At 39.7% G+C, this 18,128-nt stretch overlaps 2 protein-coding genes across 9 annotated transcripts in view; both read right to left on the reverse strand.

Annotated features, from left to right (window-relative positions):
• LOC120559132 overlaps window positions 1-15,210 on the reverse strand; it is a 16,373-nt gene extending 1,163 nt beyond the window's left edge. The window contains exons 1-10 of the mRNA XM_039800615.1: window positions 14,568-15,210; window positions 11,922-12,030; window positions 10,907-11,053; window positions 10,503-10,589; window positions 5,392-5,479; window positions 5,163-5,299; window positions 4,910-5,056; window positions 1,099-1,185; window positions 738-813; window positions 547-623 (exon numbers count right to left, since the gene is read on the reverse strand). Of these exons, the coding sequence (XP_039656549.1) occupies window positions 547-623; window positions 738-813; window positions 1,099-1,185; window positions 4,910-5,056; window positions 5,163-5,299; window positions 5,392-5,479; window positions 10,503-10,589; window positions 10,907-11,053; window positions 11,922-12,030; window positions 14,568-14,662 (1,050 nt within the window). The 5' untranslated portion in view covers window positions 14,663-15,210. The remainder of the gene's footprint in view (window positions 1-546; window positions 624-737; window positions 814-1,098; window positions 1,186-4,909; window positions 5,057-5,162; window positions 5,300-5,391; window positions 5,480-10,502; window positions 10,590-10,906; window positions 11,054-11,921; window positions 12,031-14,567) is intronic.
• Window positions 15,211-15,698: 488 nt separating this feature from the next.
• ttll10 (tubulin tyrosine ligase-like family, member 10) overlaps window positions 15,699-18,128 on the reverse strand; it is a 40,457-nt gene continuing 38,027 nt past the window's right edge. For all 8 annotated transcript variants that reach the window (XM_039800608.1, XM_039800607.1, XM_039800609.1 and 5 more), the window contains 3 exons: window positions 17,866-17,982; window positions 17,677-17,770; window positions 15,699-16,472 (listed from right to left, as the gene is read on the reverse strand). In XM_039800608.1, coding sequence (XP_039656542.1) covers window positions 15,811-16,472; window positions 17,677-17,770; window positions 17,866-17,982 — 873 coding nt within the window. In that variant the 3' untranslated portion in view covers window positions 15,699-15,810. The remainder of the gene's footprint in view (window positions 16,473-17,676; window positions 17,771-17,865; window positions 17,983-18,128) is intronic.

Here is an 18,128-nt window from a genome sequence, read left to right on the forward strand (position 1 = left end):
TACACACATCGGCACACTAAAATGCATTTATAGCACTTTTCTACCTTACCTCCTCATTCACCCATTCACACACACCAATGTAATGTAAGGTGCTTGCCTGCACATTGGGAGCAACTTGGGGGTCAGTGTCTTGCTCAAGGACACTTCGACATGTGGACAGGAGAAACCAGGGATCAAACAGCCAACCTTAATGGATGACCGATCTACTGTACCTCCAATCTACAAACACTTTTTAAGTTCACCTGAATAACTTACTAGAATTGGCACATCCTGCAGATAGAGAGCAGCATTAGCATTTATTTGAAGTAATGTATGTATGACCATTATTCACTCTCTTTTAGCTTTGTTTTGGTCAAAACCAACTACTGAGGGAAATATCTGGCGCTTAAGCTGTTAAATGCTCCTCTAACAAAGTAGTGACAAAGTTTACCAACTCTGCAGTTCCCCTCAGCTCCATTAGGTCTTTTAGCTCATTGTTTTAAGGCCAATATATTATTCTTATCCATTTTATATTCCTTCAAAGATGTCAGACAGCACGGTTCTAACCTGTTGTAATTGAAACATCAGGTTCCGATAATCCTCCAGACAGGTACAGGAGACTCGCAGGGGTTCCACCAGCTCCCCTAAAACACAAAAGCATTTATATGAAATACCTGTATTCCTCGCTGCACTTAGTTTTGCTAAAATTAAATTGTACATTTAGCAAAACATGAATGTCAAAAGTGTGTACAGTATACCTATCAGCTCTAACTCCAGCCGCCCAGGCAGGGCTGACCTCTCCACTGCTTTGATGCTGTGTCGGGGCAACCTGCCCTGTTAGAGATGACATAGAAGAGAAGGAAATGCTCTAAGTTGTGCAGGAATTTTCACTTGTCATACATGATCATGATTGTACAAGAACCTCATTTAAGCTACTAACTGAAATGCATTGAGGGATGTTGTAGGCGGCAGGTGTGAGTAACAAAATGTTCCACCCATGCTTTATTTCATGTGTCAAAAGAACAAGCACTGTGTAAAGATTACTGGGACACATATTCATGCCACAGTGGTTGAGGAGGTATTATTATGGATTTTTCCCATAGAGTCATTTTACACTACCTCATATCTTATATTCAGACGCTTGTTGTCTACTGACAGTAGCAGGAGGTCTTGAGGAAAGAGAACTATCAGTCTTTCTTGGAGTCCCTGAAAGAACAAAGCCAACAATGTCACTGTTACTGTTACTGCAATACAGGTGACAAAATACTGTGACACTTGAAATAATGTTCTCTATAATATAGTACGGGCACTATTTACCATATTCACATGTGGCACAAGTAGCATTTTAAAGGACAATTGTAGTTTATCACAACTGTCTTAATTTTGTCCATCATTCCTATTAGTAATAATTATATTGTGCTCTCCGAGTTAATTGCTGCGATATGCTTCCGTGGCTGTGTTGCTATAAAGTCAGAGGGTGCAAGAAAAAGTAAACAAATATTTGGCCTTATTGGGCTTTGTTGCAGCAATATAAACACTACACTTACCATGTACAATGTTATCAGAATCAATAGAAAAGATGGACAAATTACTCAAATAAGACACTAGTTGTAGTTAACTTAACTTAAAGGAACACGCCGACTTATTGGGAATTTAGCTTATTCACCATAACCCCCAGAGTTAGACAAGTCCATACATACCCTTCTCGTGTCCATGCGTGCTGTAAGGCTGTCTGATGTCTCCAGCGGCATCAGGCCAGCACAGAACATGCAGGTGAATGGTTCCAGTAATCCTACTGCTCCGAATAAGTGACAAAATAACGCCAACATGTTCCTATTTACATGTTGTGATTTGTAGAGTCACAGCGTGTACAAAAAACAACGTAACATGAGACACAGCCATCTTCTAACCGTAAACAAACCGGGAACTATATTCTCAGAAGGCAAAGCACTGCTACTTCTGATACTTGGGCGGGGTGATTTGCTTTGCAGCAAGCCTGTCTGAGAATATAGTTCCCGGTTTCTTTACGGTTAGAAGATGGCTGTGTCTCATGTTACGTTGTTTTTTGTACACGCTGTGACTCTACAAATCACAACATGTAAATAGGAACATGTTGGCGTTATTTTGTCACTTTGTACAATTCCGAGCAGTAGGATTGCTGGAATCATTCACCATATTCTGTGGCGGCCTGCTGCCGCTGAGCGAGAGCCAACTACACGCACGGAGATGAGAAGGGTATGTATGGACTTGTCTAACTCTGGGGTTACGGTGCATAAGCTAAATTCCCATATAAGTCGGCGTGTTCCTTTAACACATTATTAAAGTGCCCATATTATGAAAAAAAAAAATCACTTTTTCTGGGATTTGGGGTGTTCTTTTGTGTCTCTGGTGCTTCCACACACATACAAACTTTGAAAAAAATCCATCCATGCTGTTCTGAGTGAGATACAGCTTCTGAATGTGTCCTGCCTTCAGTCTCCTAGTGAGCTGTTCAAAATCGGCTCGGACTGTGACGTCACAGTCCGAAATGAGCTGGCTAACCACAACCGTTAGCTCGTTAGAATGCTAACCGTTAGCTAGCATGCTACGTCGTTCTCAATAGCAAAGCACTGCTACAACACACACAAGTTCACCATAATCTACAAAAGAACTACTTACATGTGCACCCTCATTTAGAAGTCTCCCAGCTAATCCTGCCTTGTAACTGACCAAAGTTGGAGAAACAGGCTTTCTTTTACTTTCTCTAGAGTTAGCTAGCTGACATGATCTACATCTGAACTACTGAGCATGTGCGAGTGCAATCAAAGATAGTACAGAAGAAGAAGACGAAAAGAGGTCTCACTCTGTAGCTAAAACAGAAACCAGGTGAAAAGAGGATCTGCAGCAGTGAGAGAGAGCTGTGCAGTACAACAAAAATATGGTGTTTTTTGAAAATTAAACCATGTAAACCTATTCTGGTACAACCTTAAAATACAGTTATGAACCTGAAAATGAGCATAATATGGGCGCTTTAACATAAAATAATCATTTCCATGTTGATTTCAGATACTAGCACAGTTAGTGTGTTAAATAAATGAGACCATCACTAAGAGCAGCCGCTACAGTACATGTCACTTTGTGTGCCAGCAGGTCAAATTTAACATGATACCTGAGTTGCTTAAAGGTGCTGTAGGTAGGATTGTGATGATCCAGGACTTAGCCAAAGAATTTGAACATCAACAACTTGTCTGTCCCTCCCCCCCTTTCTGCTAAAACCCAAACGGTCTCTTAAGCCCTTCCCCCCACAAGGGAGAATTAATGTGTGTGCATGAGCAGTGATTGACACGCAGCTAGACACCCCCCTGGCCATGATTGGAGCATCTGAACAGTCCCTCCAGAAAAACGCGATTATGCAATCGCATAATTCAATGCATAATTAGCCAAAGTCCGCATATTTATGCGGGGGCCGCATTTTTTCAAATACGCAGCACTTTCGCCGCATAAATTGCAGATTTACGGGCAAAATATGCAGGGCTTGCATGATTTCATAATCCCTGCATTTTCGTTGCAAAAATGTATCATATATCTTGACAGAAAGTTGAAAAATGTTGCGTTTGCTTCACACAAGAGCAGCCATTTTCCCCTGTTGCCATGGAACGTTATGAAGTGACGTAATTACGCGACGTGAACATCATCGAAAAGCAGGGTGTTGGGGAATCACTTTTTTTCTCTTTTTCATCAAACCAAAAAATGAACCAAAAAAAAAGTTCCCGCAGTTTGTGCAAGTTCCCGCAATTTTTGAAAGTTCCCACAATTTCATCGCATAAAATTGCATAAATATCCCGCATATTCCATTGCATTTTTTAAGAAAATGTGCCGCATAATCAAGGATTTTTGCCCGTAACAATCACAAAAAACTCATTTTTTCAGCATTTTTCTGGAAGGACTGAACAGGGAGCGGTGTATTTTTGCAAATCGCACTATACAGGCTGTAGGTGGTGCCAGAGGAGACGCATTTTGTTTTTTAATTGGAAACTACTGGAACATAGGGTCAGTTTCAGCAAATATGACAGAAAGTTAGTTTTATAAGTCTTACCTACTGCATCTTTAAAGGTCCAATAGTATGCTGATTTTCAGGTTCATACTTGTATTTTGGTATTCTACTTGAACATGTTTACATGCTTTAACGTTCAAAAAACATTATTTTTCTCATACCTTCTGTCTGACTATAGGCCTACACCATCTGTCTAAAACGCTCAATTTTAGCGTTTGTCTCTTTAAGCACCCCTCCTTAAAAAGCCAAGTCTGCTCTGATTGGTCAGCATTTCTGGGTCTTCTGCATCTGCGCCCTCTGCACCTCTGCACCTCTGCACCGTCATTGCAGCTGGGGAATGACGGCACTGTAGCGGCACTTTTTACCTGTATAGTATAGTTGTGACATCACAACTGTACAGAAGTCCTTACAGCTCGTTTCTGAATACAGGCTGTGTGCAATCTCTGTGGATTGAGCTTTTTGATACTATATATAGCACCCTCTACCTGCTTTATAATCACAAAAGACATGGAAATCTCACTTTTTACAATATTGGACCTTTAAACGTGTTTATAGCACAAAAGAGAAAAAAAGGTTGATGAAAACTGGTCCAAACATGTTTATCCACTTCAGAAAACGTATTAAGATTAAATCTCTTTGCAACATATGGGAACTGTGCTTGTAGGATATGTGGTCTTGATTGTCAGAGGTATTATTGTAAGGGGCGGTTTATTTGACATAATGTGGTAGTATGGAAGGCCAGAGAGGACATAAGTTAAAAAAAAAAAAAAAAAAAAAAGCCAGGCAGGTCCAGAAGTAAATAGTTTTCATGCTGACAATAAGTAATTCTTGCTCCCAAATGATTTGATCTGTGCTAATTTGCAGATTCTTAATACAGTGTGAGAGAGTATTTATTACCTGTCTCTGTGTGTTGATGACATGGACGATAGATATGTATCCCGGCTGACCCATATGCTGTATAGGCGAGCCCTCCCACTGCCATATGGGAGCTTGCATCAAGTACTTTTTCAGTTCTTCTCTTTTCCAGTGCTCATCACAGGGTAACTAGGGGATAAATGTGGTGTGTGATTGATTTGTTAATTACAACTTAACCAGGCTGCTTCTTCATGTAAAGTTGTAATCAGATGTACAGCAGTAAGTTAGTTATTACAAGATAGGAGAGCGCGCAGTGGGAGGGACTAATGGGCTTTGCCAGTGACTTGTATCTCCTGTCTTCTATGTCTTGCATCCACTTCTGTAACTCTCCAGCACTGGAACATATGAAGATCTTGGAGTCCACCATTGGACCTGGATGAAAGAGGGAACAACATTAATCGTGCTCAGTACTTTACAATGTGTTGCCGTGTCTTAGCTGAACTTGGAAATTTCCACTGACTCACTGCTGATCTCAAACATGTGTGGTGAATGTGACGTGTCAGGGTCCAAGGAGACGACTTGCAAGGAAAGTCCAGAAAGGGGAAGGATGCCCTGCGAGATAAGAGAACACAAGGTGTAAGAAGAAAAAAATGTGCTTGGAAATTAAGTAAATGAGAGCTCTGTAGACATTAAAAAGCTTTGTAGACTTAAGGGGAACTGCAGAGTTGGGTGATTATTCTCTGTTGGTTCATCGCTACATTGACAACTTTCACATACTCATTTGGTCTGTTGTTAAATAAAACATATTTAACAAGTGCTGTTTTAATGTGTGGTGAAATCTTAGCCACTATTTGACATTTTGTTGTGTGAATGCAGTAGCATTCACAATATTGCTTTTTTCTTTTTACGTTGAAAGTCAATGGAGCAATCTTCAAATCCTCTTCAGGCTTCCTCGACTCTGAAATGCTACTTCCCCCACATACTTTGACCTAGAGAAGTCATTCAAAGTTTACACTATTTACAAGACTTTTGGCTATTAGAAAATGATTCAGCTTTTTGATATATTTTACAGTTGTTGTTGTTATCACTGTTTAAGTTGACTTTTTATCACTTTTATTCAACAAAGCATCATCGAAGCATAATGTAAGCATCGACATACATTACTATGACTTTTTTCAACATGCTATACTATCACTTTTTTGACATACTATACCATAACTTTTTATGACTTTTTAAATACATACTATGACTATTTTTGACATACTATACTATGACTTTTTATCACTTTTTTGGACATACTACCCTATGACATTTTTATCACTTTTTTTACTTACTACTACTATGCTATGACTTTTATAGCATTTTTCGACATACTATACTATTTTCATCACTTTTTTCTACACTATGACTTTTCGACATACTATACTATAACATTTTTATCACTTTTTTGGACATACTATACTATAACTATTTTCAACATAATATACAATTACTTTTTTGCCACTTTTTCAACATACTATACAATGACTTTTTTAATAATTTTTTTCAACATACTATATACTATGACTTTTTTCAACATGCTATACTAACTTTTTTCAACATACTATACTATGATTTTTTATGACTTTTTTCAACATAATATACTTTGACTATTTTCAACATAATATACTAGGAATTTTGTATCACTTTCCTCAACATACTATACTATGACATTTTTCGACAAACTATACTATGACTTTTTTAATAACTTTTTTTTAGAATTACTATACTATGACTTTTTTCGACATAATATAATTTGACTATTTTGGACATAATATACAAGGACTTTTTATCACTTTTTTCGACATACTATACTATGACTGTTTTCAATGTTTATGTTGGCACAGTGGCTCAGAGGTTAGTAGAAGTTCAACTAGCACCAGCAAATATGCAGTGTAAACTGTGACCTTTGGTTCAATACCCAGTCTGGGCTGGGCCATTTTGTGTGGAGTTTGTTCTTCGAGACTTTCTTTGACATACAATAACTTTTTATTACTTTTTTAGGAAATACTATACAATTAATATTTTGGACATGCTATACTATGACTTTTTTTCTCTTTTTTCAACATAACATACAATTACTTTATCACTTTTTTCAACATATTAATTTATAATTTGACTATTTTCGACATAATATACAAGGACTTTTTATGACTTTTTTTAACATACTATTCTATGACTTTTTTCGACATACTATGACCTTTTTCAACATACTGTACAATGACTTTTTTCCATATACTATACTATGACTTTTTTTATCACTTTTTGGACATACTATACCATGAGTGTTTTCAATGTTTGTGTTGGCACAGTGGCTCAGACGTTAGTACAGGTTCAACTAGTACCAGCAAGTAGGCAGTGCAAACTGTGACCCTTGGTTCAATACCCCAACTGGGCTGAGCCATTTTGTGTGGAGTTTGCATGTTGCATGTTCTTCGAGACTTTCTTTGACATACTATACGATTACTTTTTATGACTTTTTGAAGAAATACTATACTATGACTATTATGGACATGCTATACTATGACATTTTTCGACATACTATACTATGACTTTTTCACATCAATACAATCATTTTTATGACTTTTTTAAGAAATACTATACCATGACTATTTTTGACATACTATGACTTTTTTTGACATACCAAACTAAGACTTTTTTATCACTTTTTGAGCATGCTATACTATGACCTTTTTATCACTTGCTATACTATGACTTTTTTCGTCATACTATATTATTACTTTTTTATCACTTTTTTCGACATACTGTACTTTTACTTTTTTAGTCATACTATACTATGACTTTTTTATACATACTATACTATGACTTTTTTATCAACTTATTCAGCATACTATACTATGACTTTTTAATCATTTTTCTGAATGAGATACGTTAATAAATATGTGGGGTCAAGACAAATCATTTAAATTGTGATACGCTCAAATGCTCTTCAATCTCTATTTTCTTTAAGGCTCACCAGGGCTGTAGCCAGTCCAAGCATGCACTATTAAGGCTTATTTATGCTTCTGCGTCAAATCGACGGCGTACCCCCACAGACCCCTCTGCATCGTCGCGAATCCCTCTCCGAGCCCTCCTCCGTAGCTCAACGTGCACCTCCAAAAATTTGTAACTTTGCGTCAAGGCGATGCAGACCGCAAGGATCGTGATTGGTCAACTCGTCCTGTGTGTTGATAGTCGGTGTTTCAAGCAGCCTACTGTGGGGAGTAGCAACATGCTAGTTCACTGACATAAGCTTTGCAAATAAACCCAGACATATTTTGGTTACAATGACGGGGTTATCCGTTTGTAAAGTATCTATATGTCAGTAACATTTTGAAATTAGTACTTTGCCAGCAAGCAGTACTTTGTGGGCAGTTGTGCTAAAGTTTGCTTGCTAACATAACATAAACTGGCTGGCAGACACCTCGCAAATAACCTCTAAGACTTCTCAACCCCTAGCGTTATGGCAGTGAAATGTACCGCGATGCAAAGCAACCCCGACGCAGAACTCCGAAAGGGTCACAACGCCGTAGGAGTAGGAGCAGAAGCATAAAACAGTTTATAGTTTTGAGTCTCTAGTCTGCCTGACTCATGTGTCTTTGAACAGCAGGGCAGAACCAAACAGAACATGCACTTTAACATTCACACAGCATAGACAGGACCAGAAACTGAACCCACATCTGTGCTACAATGAGGCCATGAAAACCACTGAGGCACTGTGCCCTTAACTGCTGCTTTTACTTGACAATTTATTTTATATATGTATATACATTATTAATAATACATTTATTAATGTTATTGTAAATATACAAGCACATAAATACACATGATATACTATATGAATAATTAATATAAATAAATTGTAATGTTTTTGTTATTGTTCATATTAATTGTAATTTTGAAAAGTGCGGTGTCATGGTATAGGAGAGCAGCAGCTGGTCCTTCCAGCTGTAGGCTTGCTTTGTCAGACCTTCCTCCACTGCAGTGCTGCGGAGGAGGGTCTGGCTAGCCCACACAGCATTCCTGGATGGGAGAAAAACATGGTTTGGTTCATTGGCATTTCTTTAAACCAATCACAATCATCTTGGGCGGTGCAAGCACCGGGAAAAGCCGCAGTGCCGCTGCAAAATAGTTTCGGGAAGGAAGTTGTTTTGGTGGAACGTGTACGTTAATAAGTTGTTTTAGTAGTGCAAAAGAAAACTCAGATTGGACAAATAGTATAGCTAGCTGTCTGGATTTACCTTGCAGAGATCTGAGAAAAGGTTAACCATAGTCCTCATAGCAAATCGACCGGCCTAATTGACTGAAATCCGGCGGAATTTCCGTCGGCAACAGAGCAATCCCGGAAGTTGAACGTCGAGGATATAGACTATTCCAGCTGTAATCAAACCTTGCCCTGGCTTTGATGTTTATTTATCACACCTGTTTATTTATAACCTGCTTGCTATTGAGATTAACTGAAAGAGCCCTGGTAAACTTCCCATCAAAGAAGCCTCAAAAAAGCCTCAACAATACGTGGTATCAATATAATGACCTTACCGTAAGCCCCACAAAGCATTTGTGAACATATTGATATATATTTTGTGTGGATAAAGTTAAACGTGTGTGTGTGTGTGTGTGTGTGTGTGTGTGTGTGTGTGTGTGTGTGTGTGTGTGTGTGTGTGTGTGTGTGTGTGTGTGTGTGTTTGTGTGTGTGTGTGTGTGTGTGTGTGTGTGTGTGTGTCCTGAGTACGTTTACACCTGTACTTAGAGCGGTCTACTTGTGAGCCGATCACTCAGGATCTTAATACAAGGTCGGAACGGGGCCTCGCTCTACATATCTATATGTTTATATGTCTTTCTCTGTCAATATGTCTGTCTGCTGTGAAGAAATGGTGGCGCAGATAGGCAAAACATTTGAACCTCTATCATTTCTTACTCTTTATTTTGTATCCTTCATCCCTTTGCCACTTTTTTAGCTATTACTGCTTCAGCTGCTTTCCAAGTCTTATTTACGGATCAAAACCTAATTCAAGACTAAAAATGTTCCACATCTTTCATTCATTAGGGGTTTTATACAACTTATAAATTCTTTTCGTACTTTTTGAAAATATTGAACACAGCTGATTGAGATTTCCTAATTTGACCCACCCATTTTACCAACTCTTTCATTACTCTTTCAGTTACTTCTTGATCCAAATCTAAGCCAGCAATTCAGTTTAGCATCAGCTTTTACAAAAACGTTCATACCATATTGGTGTCATTCAGCTTTTTTAGGACTCTTACCAATTAGAACCATTTCCACTTTTCCATTTCCCTACAACTTCACCTTCTTACACTTTTTAACCAGCAATTCAGTGTAGCGACAGCTTTTTAAAAAACCTTAAAATATTCCACTTTTGTTTGATACATTATTGGTATTGTTCAACATTTCAAAGAAATTCATACTAATTAAAACCATTCCCAGTTGTCCAACTATTCTCACTACTTCACCTTCTTTTTACAGAATTATGCCAGCAATCCAGTTTAGCTTTAGCAGTTTTGCTTTTCAGCATTCACAAGCATTTTCTGCAGGAAATGCATTTTCTAGTTTTAAAGTAAAATGCACAAAGAATACCTCATAAATAAAGTCTTGTCGTGAGTGGTCCAGAGAGAGGATCAGCAGGTGGAAAGAAAACAACACAAGGAAGTGTTCACTGGTTTCCTGTGGGGGACAAAATGAAGAAACGACACCAAAACAACAAACAAGCAGCAGAACGCAAACATCACGCAGCATTGGCTACTGACTAACTGACTAACTGGCTCCATCAATTGTTCACACAGGCATGAGAATAAAAGTCACTATTTTCAATAAAAGATGTTGTTTGCCAGATGTTTATCGTACTGTTCCAACAACTATTACAACTCACAAACTTTTCACAAAATTATTCTGAAAGAAAATTTCAGAATATGCCCCTTTAGGATGATGTATGGAGCCACACCTCATCACTCCCGGCTGACCCCCATGTGCAGCAGTGTTACCTGTGTGTAGCTGTTATAGAGAGACACCAGGGAGGAGTGGATGATCTCTCCATACATGTGGGCAGGTTGGCCCTCCCACTCCCTGATTGGCTGGTGGGAGTAAATCCTGTGGTGCAACTCGTCTCTGCTCCTGCCCCACAGCACCACCTACAGACACAAAACTGTATCAGCCCATATCTCTTGATTTAAATATTTTTGCTTTTGTAGTGTTACCCCTTAGTTGTAATTACATAACCTTGTATGGTGCTGTTCTTAGTTAAAAAGGAAGGATCCTGCATATTGTATGTGACGAAATGTTTTTTTTTTTACACATGTGCCTTTATCATATCATTGGCCCCATCAGTAGGTATGTGGCCAGATGTTTCACAGAGCGATGAGTCATGCATTACACAGCAAATTGGAGTTTGTTTCCCTGTTGCAAGCCTCAAATCATTGTGCAAAATGTTGCACAATTCAGGGGGATTTGGTATCTAAAATTAAAACAGTGTCAATGAGGACTGTGTTGTGTTGTTCTCTTGGGGTTTGGATGCTTCATATTTGTCATTCAAGTGGAAAGAAGTGTAAAAACTCAAGTTTTTGTGGCAGTGTTTCCTCCCTCTTTTATTTCCTGTAAAGTTTGAATCACACCAAACAAGTAATGCAGAATCTCTCTTTTTGTCATGGAAATTCCTACAGTGTGTAAACAGTGTCTGCTGGCCTCAATACAAATAACAGCACAGAGTGGAAACTGTTAATATTCGTGTGGGGCACATCTCGCCACACTCACACAAGCACTAAAATGTGTTAAATTGTTTGCCCAAAGTGAGCTACACATTCATACACATGAAAAGTGCATGATGAAGTTTATGCTTGCGTCTTTGTCACTGTCACTGAGTAATCGGCTCACAAGTAGACCGCTCTAAGTACAGGTGTAAACGTACTCAGGACACACACACACACACACACACACACACACACACACACACACACACGCACACACACGCACACAAACGCACACACACGCACACACACTGGCCTCTTGTTTCAGGTGTCGTACTGAAGGGTAGCGCGGTGGCGGTGGCTGCTGCTCATCTCTGCTGTTCCTCACTGACAGCTGAAGCCTGGTCTCTCCCAGACTCCACACCCTGAATAAACACATTTCATCAAATGTTAACACTTTTCACCAGATAGCATTGTCATGTAGCAGCAGTCAATGTTAAGGTCACAGTGACTCAGTGGTTTTCGTGGCCTCATTGTAGCACGGATGTGGGTTCAGTTTCTGGTCCTGTCTGTGCAGTGTGAATGTTAAAGTGCATGTTCTTTTTGGTTCTGTCCTGCTGTTCAAAGACACGTGAGTCAGTCAGACTGGAGTGTAGACTCAAAACTATAATTGTGGGGTCCTGTTTGTAAGTGTTTCCTTGTGGTGCATGCTTGGACTGGCTTCAGCCTTGGTGAGCTTAAAAGAAAATAAATAGAGATTGAAGAGCATTCGAGCATATCACAATTAAAATGACTTGTCTTGACCCCCGCCCCCCCCTCCCCGAAGTCCAGCAGCAGCCAGACATAATCAGATTACAGTAGGCAGAGCAGAGACAGACCCACCTGCTGACCCTTTACCGCCATATTTTGTAGCCTATGCTGCACATACTAACTGTATGCAGGAAGGAAGGATACAAAGGAAGCAGAGGAGCAATAGACGATATTCCTAAAATAAAATAAAAAATTGAACTTGAAGCCAATGAGATCCCACCGCTGCCATATTCTTAAGAAGTTAAATATGTTAAGTTTTAAACCTGTCCATAAACTCCTAATTAGCAGTGACATGGTGGTACCTCACAGGGTTCCTGGCCCAGTAACTCTTGTACTTAAGTACAATGTTGAGGTACTTTACTTGAGTTTCTCTTTATATTTCTACTCCACTACATGTCCTGTGGGAAATATTGTACTTTTTACTCCATCTGATTGCATTACAAATTATCATTATGATACAAAATATGATCACCAAATAAATTATTTAGGCTACTTTATTGATCCCTTGGGGAAATTCACAAGTTACCGCAGTATATGTAGTAAAAGAAAAACTGCAATATTAAAGCTATGGGCACATGAATGCTAGCCTCGTGAGACCGTCCTGATCTTGCGAGCTCCAGTTTTCCACTCACAGATCAGTCTGGCATCTTGAGATAGAGAAAATTTGGAGCCGTTCGCCAAACGACCGGGCCAATCAGCATTGGTTTTGAGGTGGGTTTAGGTGGTGATAGACAGATGGTTTATCCAATCAGCTAACCAGTATTTTCAGCCAGCGGTAGCCCTAATTCTGTTAGCTGCTCGCTAATGCTTTTTTCTCTTGGATCCTTCTTTTGGAATATGGACCGGGAACCTGAAAGGGTGCCTTTTATTCGTAAATTCTCGTTACACAAACGGCAAATATCATTTACCGACATGTTGCTTGCTTGCTGAGCTAACGAGCTATGCTTTGCCTGCAGCAGCAGGGGCTTGTGGTTGTATTTTCATAAGCTTTGTTGATCTGATTGGTTGATTTGACCTGTCTATCAACAACATAGTTGATAGACAGATGGTTTATCCAATCAGCTAAGCAGTATTTTCGCCCCTTCCCAAAAGTTCTCCAACGGAAAGTTCCCAGATGGATATGCCGAGCAAATGCGAAGCAATCCATCTGGCGGAGTCAGGTTACACGAATGCATCAATAATTACAATTCAATAATTTAATACATATGATTCTGTAATGGGCCATTCTGCATAATGTATACTTTTAGTTTTAGTACGTAGGATATTTTGATGTTACTACTTTTGGAAATAAATGTTGAATGCAGGATCAGTACCTTCTTCCATCACTGCATCGTTGTAACTAACATCTTTGTCTGCGTTGCAGAATACAAACATGAGTGGGCTGCAACCATAAGTAGTAAGCATTAAACAGCCACACATAAGGGCTGGTAGCTACTGTTGTAATTAGCCTCTGCTAATCCCCCAGCCTAGAACGAGCAGGGATTTGTCCCGCCTTGACTTTGTATTAAACCCCCCCATGCTTCAGCCATTGCCTTATAGTAATCTGCTAATCACGTCAGTGCAGCATCACCGAGTTCCCATGTTCATGTTTAGTAAATAGGAGCCAATTAGTTCTTCTGCCTTGTTGTTCTTCTGGGTGCTGAGGAGTGGAAATCATATGGATGTAATGTGTTCTCCTGCAGGTGTTTTCATCATGGTTACAGTAAAGTAGAGTTTATAATTTAACCTTTTTCTTCACTGCATTACCTGGAAGTTTCCTGCGTAAAAGCACATCCTGTTACTTTGTGAAAACAAACATGTAGTGTGTACATCCTGGAAATGGTATCACTGAATACTCTGCAGCTTTGAAAAGGTTTATATATCCTCTTGTTTTACATATTCAGCCTAAAAAAGTACGCATGACATGTCAAAGAAAAACCACATGCTTCACTTCACAGAATGTCACAGCTTCCTCCTACAGAACTCACAAAACCACATTTGAACAAACCTAAAAGGTGCTCTCTTGAAAACAGTAAAAGCACAATAAAGATGACTGAATCTGAATTTTGTTCTAGGATCCAAGTACTACATGCATAATGTGTAAATTCCCCAACATTACTTTTTACAACATTTGTTCTGAGCTTCAAATTGAAAGCTTGTATTCGTGACTTACCCTAAATTGTCTCCAGAGAGTTCCAGGAGCTCGATCTCATCAGGGCCCACCTCGTCCACTCCAGTATGCCTCTGGGTCACACTGCAGCATCCCATGACGGACGAGGAGTCTGTCTCTCTCTGCCTGTCTCAGCTTCTAGTCCACACACTGAGTACCATCTGCCCAGACAATCATCCCCACTGGGTTTGTGTGTGCGTGTGTGTGTGTGCGTGCCACACTAAAACCAAAGAGATAACATAAAAACAGGGGCTGGTTGGGTCCAAAAGAGGATATTGTGAGTTGGAGACGAGGAGGGGGGTGGTGCTGTTAAGCTCTAGTTCCCCCTTTCTGCCAGCATGTAGTTTATATTTCCATAAAGCCACGAGAACGAAAGGTGTTGAAGCTTTTTGAAGAGGAATTGAAGATAAAAGTGGCAAGAAGTGTTTGTCGAGTTGCAGCGTGGTAGTTGTTCCTTCCTTCCTGTCAGTTGGCTGTCTGCAGAGAACTGAGCAGCTTCCTCAGTTTGTTTTTTTTAGACTCTGAACTCAAACTGGGAACCTACTGACGCTTCACTATGACAACTAAACAACGGTTCTATTGTCATCCAAAGTTAACCACGTTTAGATATAAAAATACAGCTGCGACCGATATTGCACCTCTTCACATTGACAAGTCAGGCTCTCTGATGCTCTCAGCCTCCCTGTTGAGAAGCGTGTGGATGAAGCAAGCATCCTGTTGGGAAAGATGGGACTATGCCTGCCTGTGTTTACATGCAAAGAGCTTGAATATGGATAGGCGAGTGAGATAATTACGAGTTATGAAACAGAGAGGGTAAAGGGCTGCAGTCAAAACAACAAGCCACAACAACTGAAAAGTGGAGCCTTGTGTTGATCTTCCTGGCTAGAATTACAGTAAGATTGTGGGAGGGTCTGTACACTATCATGTCTGAGTGTTTCTGGCTTTCCACAGGGCAGGAGCTGTTTCTGTGAAGTGACACAACTTGATGTAAGATGACTGATGGATATTATTATTTTGGGTTTTGATTACAGTAAACAAGTCTACCAATATTGGAAGAAAAACCTGTATTTAAATGTAAATCAAAGGTGCTCTTTACGACACAAAGCAACCGTAAAATGAACTTAGTCATCATTATTCAAGTGATGAATAGATTCTTTATTGTCACAGTAAACATTTATTTCTCACATAGTCAAACAGCACCATATGTCAAAAGCTTTTTAGATACCAGCTGTTTACATATAGTGCATCACAGTTCCTCTTTCATGTTATAAACGTAGCTGTTTGTGTCCTCTCTGAGCTCTTCTTCACATTTGTTCCCACACACAGGAAGTTCATCATGAGGAGGGAATGGTGTCTTTGTCTCTGGAGATCCATCGACGGAGATCCCTGGCGACGACAGCGACATGATGATCCTCGTCTTCTGCTGAGCCTTAGAGTGCTTTACGTCATCCGCAGCTTTCAAATGATGATGAAAAGTACATTTGCTCAGCTGGAGTTCAACCCGAGACCTGGGGTTCTTATTCCTTACAGTCTGCTTGCTGCTGCTGTGTAAATATGAAGGTCTCTGCAATGACGGAGAGCTTTGATGGAGAGGTGAGGCGGCGGTGGAGGTGGTGGGACACTGGCCAGACCTTGAACTACCCCTTCCTTCAACGCTCGCTGACACACTGACATTATCAGGGGTTGATGTGTGCACAATTTGGCCCTCTGTCCCTGACTTACATCTTCTTGGTTCTGTCTGTTTGGTGCCTTTTTGGTTCAATTCACCATTTGTGTTGCTCTTGCTGCAGGCCAGCACTGAATCAGGAGGGAAAACTCCATTGTAAAGCAGCACAAAGTCCCTCTGACTGGCCAAAGGAAGAATCTTCTGCTTGAGACGACACTTGTTGAAGATCTCCAGAGATAAATCTACAGCATGAAGAAGTGACAGCAGATAAAAACATGTTGGGTGGTATCACACATCAGCCTGTTGAGCAAACTAGTCAGTCAGTTGTCTTTTAAATAACTCGAAATCCATTCATCTGATATAGTTCACACTTGGCTAGTGTGGTTTCGACACGCAACACGGTCAGAATAATGAACTGAAACTTTTCTTTTTTTTTAGCGACTATATTGACTGTGGATCACTTTTTGCTGCTACCAATGTTGCATGATTGCAGGATATACCAACCAAACTTTTCTTCACTTTCCAGGAGTCAACGAGCACGGGCGGATAGCCTACAGGAACAGCGAAGTCAAGCCACTAAGCCTGTTTGGAAATTAATAGCTCTGCTGAAGTGTTAAATTTGTTACGATAATAATGACCACCAAAACCCAGCCCTATTCCTATGTGAAATTAGTTTGACTAAAATGACAAAATTATTGGTACTGGTGGAGCTAGATTAACTGAAAGGTTCTATATAATAATTGTAGGGCCCATGCAAACAGCGCCTTGCTTTACTTTTCACTATTTCTTTAACTGGGAATGTTGGTATTGGCAGTGGTAGAAGAAGTACTCAAAAGTTTTTTTCTGAAGTAAAACTATTATTAGTAAAACTATCAATACTGCACAGTACAGGTCCTGCATTCAAATGTTTCTTCAAGTGAAAAGAGAGGCATTATATCAGCACAAATTTGCTAATTTACTTAACATCTGTTCAAGCTTTCAACTCTAACTAATATAATGCTGGATAGTTTAATGAATAATAATGCCTCTTATTTTAATTGTGTTATTTTATATGTAAATATTGAATCTCCAACATTACTGTTGGTAAATGAAGTAGTATAATGTTTTCCTGTGAAGTAGAAGTACACAGTAAGTCAGTAGTATACAGTTGTAAACAGTTGGGTTGCATATAAAGTGCTGTGAGGGCCTTCTGTAAGCTATTTTAGGGAACAATGGTTCTGGAGAATGTTGCAAGCAGAAATGCAGGAGGCCAAGCAATCTGCCAGTTCCAAACAGGCACATTTTAAACAGCACTGCACTAGTGTTTCATAAAGGGAACTATGATGCAGTGAAATTTAGTTAGTTAGTTACTTAATTAGTTTGAGCATGGTGTTAACTTTCCACTTTAAACATCTACTGAACCTGAAAAAGAAAAAGCAGTGATCAGCTGTGATAATGTGAGCTCACCCAGTGCTTCCACAACAGTCCTGGGTATCACCTCCTTCAGCACTTCACAGTTGGTATGAAGAGCTGGATTACAGTTCATCTCCAACAGCCACACCTTAGGAGCACACAACGACATGGTTAGTCCAAAAACATGCACATTAACACACAAACACTGACTGCCACTCAGATACTAAGCGACGTCTAACCCACCTTGAAGTCCTCGTCAACCATGAAGTCGCAGCCAATCAAGTCAAAGAAGCCCAGTCGGCAGTCAAACTTGGATTTGACTGCTAAGAAACACTGCGTCAGGATCTGCTGCATGTGCTTCTGATGCATGGAAAGGGAAAATAACCTGTTGGTCAAATTAGGCTTCTGAGTGATACACAATATAGCACATCCTCCAGCAGACATTTTGAATGTCTGCAGCTCTTAACAACTCTATTTGAGAACGTGTGGTTGCATTTCTTCGATGA

The sequence above is a fragment of the Perca fluviatilis genome, chromosome 5, assembly GCF_010015445.1.
Source record: "Perca fluviatilis chromosome 5, GENO_Pfluv_1.0, whole genome shotgun sequence".
NCBI classification, from domain to species: domain Eukaryota; kingdom Metazoa; phylum Chordata; class Actinopteri; order Perciformes; family Percidae; genus Perca; species Perca fluviatilis.